This window comes from Ruditapes philippinarum, unplaced genomic scaffold (genome assembly GCF_026571515.1).
Source record: "Ruditapes philippinarum isolate M1 unplaced genomic scaffold, ASM2657151v2 ctg17587_1_1_1_1, whole genome shotgun sequence".
In the NCBI taxonomy this organism is placed as follows: domain Eukaryota; kingdom Metazoa; phylum Mollusca; class Bivalvia; order Venerida; family Veneridae; genus Ruditapes; species Ruditapes philippinarum.
In genome coordinates, this window is record NW_026864891.1 from 1 (window position 1) to 14,529 (window position 14,529).

Consider the following 14,529-nt stretch of genomic DNA (forward strand, 5'->3'; position numbering starts at 1 on the left):
ATCAAATAAAAAATCATTGAAGTTTCCCTCGTTCCTAAATTAGTTCAAGAAATAAGAAAATTGCTGTTAAATAACCTCATTTTTTATCTCAGATCAAAAGTCATTAGCACATTGGATATCAGCATAATGTTAAATTTTAAACAAAAATAATACCTCTGCCTTCAAGTTAAATTAAACAAAAGGACATATCCTGATTGACACCTGACCTAATGATATGATACTATATTCTGAAATCACATACCCATTCCAGACTATTGTCTTTGCTGTTGTTACGGCAGCTGTAAATAACTTGATAGATTCTGGTCCAATGTCAAGACCCTGTAAATTATAGGATAAATGAGCTTTTTAACATGTATATAACACTAACTTGACCATGTGCATGCAACCAATTGCATTTAGCTTTTTTTAATATTTCACTTTAAAGTAAACATATTTTTTGCAACAAAATATCATGCCAGGTGCCCCTCAAAATTTCAGGCACAAGCAGGCACCGAGGCAAAACCACAAGTCTTCAATGATCCAGCATGATAGCTTCCTTATAGGGAAGGATCAAAATGCCCTGGTGGGATTTGAACCCAAAGATGTGAGAGGCAAGAGCTTGAAAGTCTGACTTTAACCACTCAGCCACTGAGTTCCCATGTAACCTGTCTTCCTTATGATGTAAGAATTAAACAATCACATTCATAAAGTATTCTTAAAATACAAATAACTTACCATTGAATTATCAGGAATACCAGAGGCAACAGTAGCACTGCCGACAGTTGCGTCTTCAGCAAACTTATCTCCAGTCACTACATCTACTGGAAGATAAATCTTGACACCCTTTTTCTCAGCTTTTTCCATGAGTTTATTTACAATTTTAGCCCCCTCTTCGTCATATAAAGAATTCCCGATCTGAAATTAAAATAACAGATCTTCATTTTGTTGAATGTATATATATATATATTTCACATCTGCAAATCTCATCACTCTGTAAGTATGTCATGAATGTACTTTTTCTAGAAAGTTAAACAAGAGACTAAAAGTCATGTTATTTAATAACACTGGTACCCTTTTTCAACAGTGAGTTGCCTGGTACCATTATTTCACTTGTTTGGTGCCTGGTACCATTCTTACATATTTGGTGCCTGATAACATGAGTTTAATGCCTGGTACCATATAAACATTAGTTTAATGCCTGGTAACACTATTACATTAGGTTGGTGCCTGCTACTACGATTACATTTACTTATATGTTTGGTACCATTCTATTATCATTTTTCCACCTGGTACCTTTTTTTTACATAAATTTGATCACTGGAACCAATCTTACATTAATTTGGTGCAGCCTGGAACCATTTTTACGTTAGTTTGGTGCCTGGAACCATTTTTTAAATTAGTTTGGTGCTTGGAATTCTAACATTAGTTTGGTGCCAAGTACCATACTTTCATGAACAATTCTTACATTTGTTTGGTGCCTGAATTCTATTCTTACATTAGTTTGTTGCCTGGTACCATTCTTACATTAGTTTGCTACCTGGAACCATATCTTACCTTCATGCCATTCAGGACTTTCAGGAAAGTAAATGCCATTCCTCCACCAATAATCATGTCTGTAACTTTATCTAGCAAGTTCTCAATTAACTGTATCTTATCAGCTACCTTAGCTCTGTAAACATAAAATATCACGTTACAATAAAGGTGGTCACTGGTTTGTCATTGTTTAAAGTGGGTTGCTCTACAAAAGGCACATTTTCCATAAGTAATTTAAATACTGATGAAAACAATTATGAAGTGGAATGGTCTAAAATTGGCATCATTTCCATACGTAATTCAAATATTAATGAAAACGGTATAAATAAATCTCTTGGATATTCTAATTAAATATTTCTGGATATAATGTTGATACAGTTCTAAAGTGATTTATGAACATACACGAGTTATAATATTTTGGCTAATATCAATCTCATATTTTTTCAGATGTTGGTCTTATACTAACCCCGGTTAGCATTTACATATGTATTTAATTTTCAAACAAATTTTTGGCTAAAAACTGACTAAACCCACTTAAACGGATACATGTAACACCACTTGTAAAATTATTCAACATGAAAGCAATGTAATATATGGAAAAATTGTCACATTAACAGTTCTTACCCTCCAAGTATAGCCAGGAATGGTTTAGTTGGGTTGTCTAAAGCTTTTGAGAAATATGTTAATTCTTTCTTCAATAGATATCCTGAAGCCCGCTGTGGTAGCTGGCATCCAACCATTGAACTGAAAAATATCAAATACTAAATGCTGGGGTTGTCTAAATACTTTTGACATGTGTTGGTATACGTTAAGAACAGACTTTTAAAATCTTCAAGTTGTTTAACTTATGCTAATGTTCACTGAAACAAATTATTGAAACAGGAAAGCTAGTTTCATTACCTTTTTCTATTCTTTGCAAGATTCATACATTATGTTTTGTCAATTCAGATTCAATTCTTACAATGCTTGAGATTAACAAAAAAATAAACTTGTTCAGAACTGTCAATTGTTAAAGTGAGGCATTTTTGTTATAAAAGTGCCAAAATTAAGCTGCCAGGTCTGACATCATTCTGCTTATATAAGCAAATCATTATTGCTGGCTAGCATTCCAAACATCACAGTATTTTCTCTCTCTCTTTAAACAGGACTAACATTGGGAGCAGTGCCTAACATGTAAATTTTCATTTTTTTCCAAAATATTGTGAATAATTCACAGTATCAATAAATCCTGTGGGTATAAACCTTGTGGGTTTAAAGCCGTTGCTTTGGTGAGCAAGAATCTTTAACTCATAGCTTAGAACTGGTTGGTTCTAGGAACAAATTCGAGAGTGTTTCAATAAACTTATAGCTTCCAACACATTCAAACTAATATAAATTAGTATTAACTAAACCTCATGTTACACTAAAAATTTTTAACAAGAACTGTCGGTAGGACAGCAATGCTCGACTATTCTAAGTGCTTGATAGTAAAAAAAAAATGCTTGATACAGTTACCGCCTCCTGTTTACAGGTTGGGGTAATGATGGTGAACAAGTGTGCAAAGTTTCAAAGCCATATGTCAATGAACTTTGAAAATATTTGAGGTATTACAAAAACTTTAACGTAAATTCTAAGTCGAAAAAGTGGCATAATTCTGTCAAAATGATTGATAGAGTTACCTCCTCCTGTCTACAAGTTGGGGTCATGATGGTGAACAAGTGTGCAAAGTATTAAAGCCATATGTCAATGGACTTTGAAAATATTTGAACTATTACAAAAACTTTAACATAAGTGGTTACGCCGACGCAGACACTCGGGTGACTGCAATAGCTCTACTTATTCTTATCGAATAGTCGAGCTAAAAATACAATTATTATATGTAATATACAAGTATAAACATTGATTACCTATGAGCTCTGTGAGCAGTGCCGAATGCATCATTGACATAAACATCTCCTAATTTTGACAAAGATGCTCGGAACTTTTCAACATCAGCGGCAGAAGCTTTTACCTACAAAATGAACAATTTACATTTGATTTGATGTTTCAATAGCAAGACCAATTGATAGCACAGGAAAAAAGCTACATTTATGATCTTCACACTGTTTCAATTTCAGTGACAAATAAACATTTAAATTAAATGATGAAGTTTATAATTTAAAAATCTAAATGGTGCCAGGGTAGTAATGAGAGTTTAATTTTAACACCTTTCTATGAATTCGTACTTGAAACTTATCTTAGTGTCCACCTCACACAAAAAAGTCCATTTTTTAAGGAAAACACTGCTGTTTTAGAAAAAGTTGTCAACATATTTAAATACAACCTATACTTGATAAATAACCGTAACCAGTCTTAAAAGTTTCCCCTTCTGCGACCCTTGGCAGTTTGGATAGGGTAGGCAGAAAACTTTTTACCATTGAAATTTTTTTTTATTGAACATAATTACAAATGTATTATGGATTTCAAAAAGCGTGTGAATATTTAGCATTTGTTTAAAGAACCAAGGTTTGTATAATAAACAGATACAAGATGTGATTCTCAAAGACGGAATACATGTACTTCTAATGTTAAGCAGGAAAAAATTATTTATTTTTTTTTGCAATTAGCACAGATTTTTGTGGGTAGGTAGTTGGATTGGGAAACAAAACAAAATTTTACTGAAACCTGTATGTACAGGAACAAACACTGAAGGGAATACCTTGTATGTCAAGAAGATGGAAATATTTCAAAGTAATGTACACATATACATTTATACATGTACCTTCTCTCCTTTAACATCAACACCTTTGCCTTCTTCCTCTCTGTGAAAACGTAGATTCTCTAACAGAATCACGGAACCAGGTGCAGGGTTAGCACAGGCTGCTTCCACTTCAGGCCCCACACAGTCAGATAAAAATGTCACGTTCCTGTATAATACAAGAAATAAGATAAACTTCAATATTTCCCAGTAATAATCCCTTAATGAATATAACCTTTTTTCTTTATTTTTGTTTGTCTGAGTTTAACAAAATTAACACATTACTGGTCATACTGCGCAGAACACTATAATAAGTAGGCCTAAAATGGGTTGAAACAAGTGAGTTACTTAAATCTTAGAATGTAAGTTTACTTCCTTTAAGTAATCAATCACAGTTTTGGATTGAACTCAGGCAAAAAGTTTTCTCAGAGAATTCAATACGATAAAATCTATCAAGAGCTGGCATTTAGCTCATATCAACCAATTAAGGTTATAATGAAACTTCCAGCTTAACTGGTGGAAGAGGAAGACCTCAGTTGCCATTCTGTGCATTATTTCAGGCACAAAGAGGTTAACAAAAAGTACTGTAAAGTTAAATAGATTTCTCCCAGAATTCTAAGGTCCTAGTGGTATTCAAACAAACAGTTCCGTGTGGGATTCAAACCAGCAAGGAGGTAAGTAGTGATTCAACTTGAGTTTCCTTTACCACTCAACTACAGAACTCCTTCACATTAAAATACAAGTAAGTGTAAGTGTATTAATTCTGATAAAGTGAAGATAGATAAGACTGATAAAGTTCAGTTCTTTCAGTGACATTAATATGCTCATTTTTTCATTGTCAAGTGGACCTAAATTGGTTACATATTGCAAAAGATTGACTGTTATAATGGTGAATAACCAACAGCTGATACTGGAAAATGTTTTATAGCTAAGGCGATTGAAAAAGGATTTTTTTACTATTTTGACTGTCGCTTGTTCACTCAGTATATACCCTTGGATGGGGATAATGTCACATCAAGCACTTGATATGTAATCTCTGTATGAAGTCATTAAAAGAAGATTATAAATTTGATATACCTTCCAAGCTTTGCATCAAGTTGTGGTTTGACAGGTGCCATAGTGTACTTATCCTGTCTTCGTCCATCTGGTCTGCCTAAATGACTCATCAATACCACTGATTTTGCTCCCTGATCCAGTGCATACTTAATGGTTGGCAAAGCTGCATCAATTCTGAAATAAAACAAAGTTTAACAATATACATGTATGTTAACATGGTTTAGAAAAGGGAGCCAGATACTTGTACATGTATATCACAATGGAAAAGAAATGTATGGTCAAACTGTGTTTATAATACTGCACATTTGTGATGTCACTTTTAATTAGATAATAGTGACATTTATACATTTGTATAATCTATATATGAATGCTGTCAAATTATGTAGTAATTTTCCTTTTCCCTCCAAGTACAGGATTTTGCAACATATTAAATGGCCATGTATATCTAGGGTTGTTAACAATTATATTTTGTTTGTTTGTTTTGGGTTTTACATCACATCAACACAGTATAGGTATATAACGCGATGTTCCAGCTTTACTGGTGGAGGAAGACCTCAGGTGCCTTTCTGTGCCTTCTGTGCATTATTTCAGGCACAAACGGGCACCTGAGTAGAACCACTGACGTTCCGTAAGCTAGCTGGATAGCTTCCTCACATGAAAGAATCCAAGGTCCCTGTTGGGATTCGAACCCACAGAGGTGAGGGGCAAGTGGTGTTAACAATTATATAACCATCACCTAGTGGCTCAGGTAATATAACATTGCAACTGTTTATACTACATGTAAGCAATGTAACTGTTTGGTTAGCTCAATTTAGGTACATGTATGTATAGTGTTAAACTGTGTATCCAGTGGCCTGGGTTTGAAGCCCAGACAATGCAAGTCACTTTTGTTGTGATTGATCATAAAATCCTTTCTACTATCATTAGCAATGTACCTTTGCTCTGGCATCATGTAGAGAAGTTGAAAAGTTCCTTGTGAAAGTGAAGGCCCCTAGTACTGATTAACTGCCTTCCTAAGAATGACGCAGTGGCTGAAATGTGCTATATTGAATTTAAAATGGCTAACTGCCATGATTCAGAGGGTAAAATATCAACATCACCACAAAGTTGCTAGCATTTCTTTATTTTGTAAGTGCTAAATTCTAGTCCTGGCATAATTTTAGAAATGTTCCCTAAAAATGACATAGAATGGTTATGTCAAGAATAAAAGATGAACAAGCCCATATAAGATATTTAGCATGGTAAGGGTAAAACTATAATTTACCTTTGCGTATTAGTAATCTTCCCTTCTTTTAGAGGTACATTGAAATCAACTCTGTAAACATAAAAATGATAAATATATATGTAATAAATCAAAGAAAATTGTATATTTATACTTCATTAAAATTCATTAAAAAAAAAACCCAGTCACAATGCAACGGTATATTTCTAAAATTATACGCTCTTACATGTAACATACAGAAGTTGTGATAGAAAAACTCTTTTTTCAAATACTTAACAGACTTGAAAATAAATATAACTTTACAGGTAAATGAAATATTACAAGTTACCAGTGGATTCTTAATCAGATCTTGAGACTTGAGTAAGACAGTCTCACAAATGAATTCTTCAAAATGTTGAGATAAATCATAAAGAAACTGTTAATGGAAACAGAAAAATGCCTTCTAAGCTGAGTACACAGTAGAGGAACCATGACCTTTGACTTACAACAACAGCATGGTTACTACATGTATATAAAGAGTGTAGAAAGTATACAAGAGGGCCATCATGGCCCTGAGGTCGCTCACCTGTATATAGCCCCCCACATCCCCCCTGGGCCAATTTTTACCCAAGGGCTTTAATTTGTTTATTTGAACAGACTTGGTAGACACCCATAAGAAGATGTTTCATGCTAAACATCTAAGTTCTAGCTCGTTGGGTTTTTTAAAAGAAGATTTTTTAAGTTTTTACTATACACATTTAGTTAAAAACAATGACACCCCTAGGGCAGGGCCAGTTTTAACCCCCGGGCTTTTATTTGAACAAACTTTGTAGATATTTACTTAAAGATGTTTCATGCTTAATATCTAAACTCTAGCTATTTGGGTTTTTTCAAAGAAGATTTTTAAGTTTTTGCTATACACATAAGGAAAATCAATGACCCCCCCGGGCGGGGCCAATTTTGACCCCAGGGCTTTTATTTGAACATACTTGGTAGACACCCATTAGAACATGTTTCATGCTAAATATCTTAGCTCTAGCTCTTTGGGTTCTTTAAAAGAAGATTTTTTAAGTTTTTACTATATGCATATAGGGAAACTCAATGACCCCCTGGGGCGGGGCCAATTTTGACCCCAGGGCTTTTATTTGAACAAACTTGGTAGACACTCATAAGAAGATGATTCATGCCAAATATCTAAGCTCTAGCTCTTAGGGTTGTTTAAAAGAAGATATTTAAAGATTTTTCTTTCGGTTGCCATGGCAACCAGAGTTCTGCATGGAATTAAATTCTTTGAACAATTTTTAAAGGTGACCACCAAAGGAACATTCCTGTGAAGTTTGGATGAAATTGGCTCAGTGGTTTATGAGGAGATGTCATTTAAAGCAAAAGTTTACGGACGGACGGACGATGGCCGGCCGAACGCCGGACGAAAAGCGATCACAAAAGCTCACCCTGTCACTTTGTGACAGGTGAGCTAAAAAAACATAAACAATGACATTTTTATAGATCATTATGCTAAACTATTTTATGAAGCATCCATGAAAATGAAAAATAACAAGAGATGTTTGTAAAACATGCATGTCTCCCTTGTCAGCATGTCTGAAGTTGCATGCAACATATTTCAGAAACCAGTTTGGCAGGCACACAAGGCCAATGTGACCTTGACAGAGTCCACAACCCAAAAATAGAAAGTGGTCATCAACTGCCCAAGGCCAATGAATCTATGAAGTGTTAGGGCCAAGGGTCCACAGGTTGTCAAATTGCTAGTTGGAAACATTATTGACATACAAGGTCAATGTGACCTTGAACCTTGACCCTGCAACGCCAAAATTTATAGCAAGAAGAGCTGGCCCGAAACGCCTGCTTGCAAAGCCTGCTCAACCATAATGAGAGTACCTGCTAGATAGTGATGGTTTTGAAAACTTGTCGGAAGTACTGAATTGACACATCGCAACTTTTCTAATTACAAGATAACGGTAGAAGCTGAGGAATTCTGATTGAAAACGGATGTGTTTACAAGTGTCCTGCACACTTTTATAGGAACCATAATAGGAAGGAACAGGATTAAGTAGAAGCAGTGCATAAAATACCAAATGGCACTTTTAAAATGGAAAATGCAAAATAAAATTGAACGATTATTATATTATACTACTTCATGGTAAAAGTAAATCAAGCTCGCTTTGAGGCTTTGCCTTTTTCATATTTGGGGTCATCTACTAGCTAAGTTTGAAATGGAATAAGGGGCCATATCTTTTATTCTATTTTCTTTAATCAGGTCTAGGAGTTCATGATATTTATGGACTGTCCGTAAATTTATAGATAGTCTAGAAATTTAAAGATTGTTCAATCCATAAATTTACAGATATTCAATGTGAAATTTGCTGCTTTTTTTATTTACACTACTGGTCGGAGACCATCAACCGGACACTTTTGGAACATTTTTCCGTACAGATTTCATAATTTTTAACCTAGAGACCAAAAAATTTGACACAGTTCAGCTAGGTTCTTCTCCTAACTAACAAACTAGTTTGTTTATTTCTGATTTTATTGACACTTATACCTGAGGCTTGACAAGGAGGGTATCAAAATTACCTAAATTGTCTACACTACAGTACCATGTGTCTGGACAGATATGTACATGACATGATATAATTCAGATAAAAGCTTGGGTGTTTTGATTTTTAATATGATACAATATGTCAGCAACAAATGCTGAAGTTTTGGATATTCTATTATTCACTCTGCAAATGATTATAGCTGGTATATAAGGTCAGGCATTGCTTCTTCAGTGATTTTTTTTCCAATTTTCAAAACAACCTGTGGCTTTCTGAAGGGGAAAATATAGCGCGATAAATCAGAAAAGGGGGAAATCAAATTCCAACAACTGAGAGTGGAATAGTTACCCACACATTATATAAAATTTTTAATTTCAATTCAATTTATCATGCATGGTACATAGCAGAGGCTTTAGGGATTCTAGCTGATATAATAAGTCAGATGCTGTTAAGCAGGGCTCCAGATAATTTTTTAGGGCAATGAGTATTTACTCATTGATTTTTTTGTGAATGAGTAAAACTTGAAATCTGAAATTTGGCAGGAGTATTTTTACTCCTTAAAATGTATGGAAAAGAGTAAAACATTTATTATGCTTCCATGTTTACTGCATTAGTTATTATAGTTGTAATACAAGATATGTCAGTCATTTCTTTTGCTTTTTGGACTCTCTTGGTTTATAATCTTGCATCAGGCGCTTCCTTCTGCGATTCTTGACCAACCACTGTCTTGTGTCTGGTACAGGGTCATACTCTGAGACTGGCTCTCCATAAAGGCTAACCCTCAGCAGTGATTCAAGTGAAATCTCTTTGAGTGATGACCTGCAATGAAATAAACAACAACATATATACTTCAAGAACAATTTTCAAGAATGCATAAAATCATGTACATTTGCATTTAAAATAATTAGAATATTTACTTATAAACTTTTCTTAGTTTACTAACAAAATTATATACTAGAGTAGATCCACCTGCATAAATTCAAAATATAAAGATAGATAGACTTTAATATAAAAGTCCCACCTTAATTTACTCTTAAGTCTGTTTTGAGTGCTGAATGAGCGCTCACACTCTGTGCTTGAAATCTCCAAGCATAAGGCTATTTTAGCTAACTTAGCCATGTTTGGATATGTCAGACTGTGCTTCACACATAATCTTTGGCACAGGTCACTGAGGGAAATGTTCCTATATGTGCCTTTTACCATCCCATAAACCCCTTTCCACTCCTTCTCAAGTTTTGTTTTGTCTAATAATGGCTCAACATGAGTGACAGTCTCTGTTGTCCCTGTAATATAAAATGCAATATGTTATTATTTAAATAAACCAGGAAGCAATATAGTGACATTATAATATATTTTGCTAGACCTAGATATCAGATTCTTTAAAAATAAATTTATCAACTTTGTGTTTAATTTTTTTGACAATGTTGTTTTGCAAGTAAACATGTTTATATCAGTTAAGTTTTTATTGTTTTAAATAAGAAAAAGTTTACATCAGTTAAATGTCAATTTGAAATACCTATAAACAGATCTCCTTCGACTTGTTTCACTGTTTTTTCAACTCCAAACTGATTTCCCAAACATTCTAGAGCACTTTTACTGGTGTCAGCAGGAAGATGACATACTGTTGATGGTTCTAAGACTTGACTCAAGTATATTAAAGTGTCACCATCATTCTTTTTTAGTCTTCTTTTAATATTTTTGGCCAAGTTATCCAAATAATTATTTAATTTTTAACATTTGAAAACTGTGATTCTATATCTTTGCTATAATATTTAAGCTCATCTCCTTTATAAAAGGCCTTTTCATCTTTCACAACAATGCTGTTTTTCATCTCTACTAATCCATCACCTTCTTCTGATTTCATTGACTCAATCTTCTCCACAGTACTGTCTATTAGGGGAGGAACATCACTAAAAATAAGGTTCTTTGCCTGCAGTTCACAACATAGGACACCCAGGATAGTATGAACGTCCACACATGAAAGCTAAAAGTAATGCCGTTTTATATGAAGCAAAGTACTTGTATAAACCTTTAGCTGTAGAATTTTCATCGGCCATGCTAGACAATGTTGCAAGTATGGGCTCCATATGATTCATAGACGGCTTCAACAGCATTTTTAAGACCCAGCCAACGAATGGAATATGGTTCTTTAACAGACAGCTTAGGGCTCATCTAACAACCCCTGCATTTGTTTTAAGGCAAATGTCCTATTTCCTGATGCAGATATGAAATGGTAAAGGTTTGCAAATTTTTCTTTCAGTTTCTTAAGTGGTTCAATTTGTTTAATAGAGTCAGTTACTGCCAAATTTAATCTGTGTGCTATACAAATGAGTTTGTATTACAAATGGGGCAAATTTAGCTTGAATCTGTACCCCAACACCACCTTTTTTACCCATCATGACACTTGCACCATCTGTTGCAAGTGAAACACATTTTTGAAAAGTTAAACATCACATTCCTTTAGATAATTACTTAAAGCTAAAGTTATTAGTATGAGCTTTACCATCTGGTAATTCGCAGTTACAAGAAATGATGTATAATACACTACCATGGACTACATATCGCACACAAGTTGAAAGTCTCTTGGAAACAGTGATATCAGTACTTTCATCTATTAAGATTGCAAAATAATCAGACTGATTGATCTTATAAACAAGTTTTTTCTTTAAACCAGCAGCAATTACATTTTGAATTTCTGTAATAGTAGTCCAGCTTAAATTTCTGTATGGCATATTTAATGAATTTAACCGTTGAAGTTCCAAAATTGCATCAAGTTTTTCAATTGGTAATTCATTTTTCATGAGAGAGTAAACCGATCTTATCAAAAAAATGTCTGAATCCAACAATTTACAGTTTTTTATCTCTTCTGAATTTTGATCTAATAGCGTAGGATCTTTTTTAGAACTTTCTAATTTCAATGACATTTTAGTAGCAGTCTGGTGGTCCGCAGATTCGCAGTGTCTCTCAACGGTTGATTTTTGAATATTGCTAGAACCAGTTGTAGTTAAATGCATTTTTCATTTGAAATTTTATACATAATGGAACATTTAAGATTAACCTGTGACGGGTCTTCTGAATTTATGACAATCCACGGGAACAGGTCTTTCCAAACGGCATACGTTTTATCTGAGGCTGACACATGTTTTCTGTTGCTCATACGTGGCAGCGCTAATTATTTCATTGATTATAAACTTCACAATTACTTTTCAGGTCGATTTTTTTCGGCTGAAAATACGAGTCAATCGTGTTTACTTTTGACAGCGACATTGTACCGGGATGTTTTTATAAAATTGCGTTAATTCCACCACCTTACTATACATACGATAACAACCGATAAATAGTCGGAACTACAGGAAGTTACCGTTAGACGTTGCAAAGGCATTTATACCGAAGTTAATTCCTCCACCATACTATACTTACGAAAACAACCGATGATGGTCGGAACTAACAGGAAGTTACCGGTAGACGCTTGCAAAGCGTTCAGACAAAATTAAAAAAATAAATTAATCAGAGTTTACTTTCGGTTACGTTTACGCGAAAGAAATGTTGTTCAATGCGTAACCTGATTTTTGTGTGCGTATTCATACGCTTAATTTTGTTTTGAATGCGTAAAAAGTGTTTATTTTCCATGCGTAATTTACGCGTATACGCATCTTATCTGGAGCCCTGCTGTTAAGTAATGGTTCTGGTGAAGTGCACAGGGCATAACAGGGGAAAATATTAGCTTTTTTAGGGGAAAATATACCTATATTTAGCTAGGGGAAACAGCCTTTATTCGGCTGTAAAATACAGGGAAAAAAATCACTGTTCTTGACCCCCAAATTTTAACATAAACATTTTTGAAATAGACATTAAAATGTAACTATTAACGGAGGTTGAAATAAATTTATTTACTTGATTTTAGAGGAAACATACATTTATTGTTGATAAAAAAGTGACAGACAACCACTGAACAAAGAAAATACTAAATTAAGCATTTTCGGGGCCGTCCGGGTTTGGTGGTTGTCCGGTTTTGGTGGTCCCCAACCAGTACAATCCCCCGCAAAAGACAGGTTGTTCTATTGATTGTTTACAAAGGTAATCTGGTGGGTTTTATCTTTGTATGATGAGTCTGAAATTTTTGTTAAAAGTGAAAATTTAATTTAAAGATTTAAATTTAAAGATGAACAAATATGGGAGAATAAATAGGTTTTACAAGTGTAACCCTGGTTCTTAATAATCTTTTCATGATTATGATAAAGACAATAAATTTCATCAGAGTTCAGATAGTCTTTATTTTCTTTTCAGGATAACTCTAACATACTTATTGATCACTCATACTGTTTATATTTACATTTTTCCAATTAATTATTCATGTGTATACAGGAGTATATACATATCACCCTGAAAATATTACTAATAGCATATATTTACTAAAACAATATATAACGATTACTTAAAATGACAATAGCATTGCAATATATATATTGGTAAATGTTATCAAAGAATAACTTAAATTGTCCATTCGTACTTTGGTTCGATACTTAATGAAAGTACTTGTGGTTCGATCCTTAATGAACATAAAATAAAAACATTACATATAATCCTTTGCACATTTAACAATGATATATGTAAAAAATAAGAAACAATATAACACTAAGAATTACTTACAGGATCAATGGGATCCTTGGTATTTCCACTTAAACATACATCACACTCTCCCCCTCTTTGGAAAAGTCGGCATAGACAACGTCTTCAACATACTTTATTCAAGAGCCCATTCATTCAATAGATTCTAATTGATAAGTGAATTAGTCTTTATTGGATATTTTTATTTTCATCAAAATAGAGAGAGAGAAGGATTCAGAGAGAGCTTTTTTGCAATTCAGCAAATGATAATGGTAAGGTTAAATTATGTACTGTGCTTCTTATCCCCTATATTTCATTGAGGTTCAAGGCTTACTACATGTACTTCCTTAGCCTGCATGAAAGCCAGAAAGGTGAAGGTCGCAAAATAACGAAGGTCAACACAATAATTACTGATTAATCGTGCTATGTCAATGGTATTTAACAACACGCATACCTGATAAGAACTCTTTTGTCTTTTAAATCCAGCTGATCAACGGCAAAATTTTTTAGTTCCTTTTGCTGTATAAATTTATAAAAAAAACAGAATAACCTGCCGGGAAGCCAATGTTTTCTTGCTAAAAGGTACCAAGTTTTCTTTTCGCCTTGGGTACCGTTTTATAACGTACTTTTTTGAAGGTCTACGGATGCTAAATATTTTTCTTCCACACATCCAGGCTATCTAATTTCAATCTTAGTGACATTATTTGTTTAATGTTTTTTTCCTGGTAAGTCTTACGGGTAAATGACTTGCTATCAATATCGGAAGGTTCAACGAATTGCTCCACAATGAAAATTGTATTGTAAAATTCATTCAATCGGTTAAAAATGTTTAAATCAGGAAAGACTTCCAATTCGCATTTTATATAAATTAAATTATACTT

General features: G+C 33.8%; 2 protein-coding genes and 1 long non-coding RNA gene across 3 annotated transcripts; all 3 read right to left on the reverse strand.

Moving 5' to 3' along the window:
• Nucleotides 1-241: 241 nt before the first annotated feature.
• Nucleotides 242-14,160, reverse strand: LOC132727188 (probable phosphoglycerate kinase; the record flags this gene model as incomplete). Its single annotated transcript, XM_060712616.1, is given in 9 exon segments — nt 242-318; nt 715-894; nt 1,534-1,648; nt 2,137-2,256; nt 3,399-3,502; nt 4,253-4,397; nt 5,306-5,458; nt 6,549-6,599; nt 14,103-14,160. Coding segments are annotated over 7 exon segments (830 nt in total), but the record flags the coding sequence as incomplete, so codon positions are not given.
• Nucleotides 9,591-10,413, reverse strand: LOC132727189 (zinc finger protein 862-like). The gene is made up of 2 exons (XM_060712617.1): nt 10,062-10,413; nt 9,591-9,859 (listed from the first exon to the last, which is right to left on the reverse strand). Exons 1-2 carry the CDS (start codon nt 10,241-10,243, stop codon nt 9,685-9,687), a joined length of 357 nt encoding a protein of 118 aa, XP_060568600.1. The 5' UTR covers nt 10,244-10,413; the 3' UTR covers nt 9,591-9,684.
• Nucleotides 13,290-13,736, reverse strand: LOC132727190 (uncharacterized). The gene is made up of 2 exons (XR_009625308.1): nt 13,691-13,736; nt 13,290-13,423 (listed from the first exon to the last, which is right to left on the reverse strand). It is a non-coding gene; the product is annotated as an uncharacterized LOC132727190 (long non-coding RNA).
• Nucleotides 14,161-14,529: the final 369 nt, after the last annotated feature.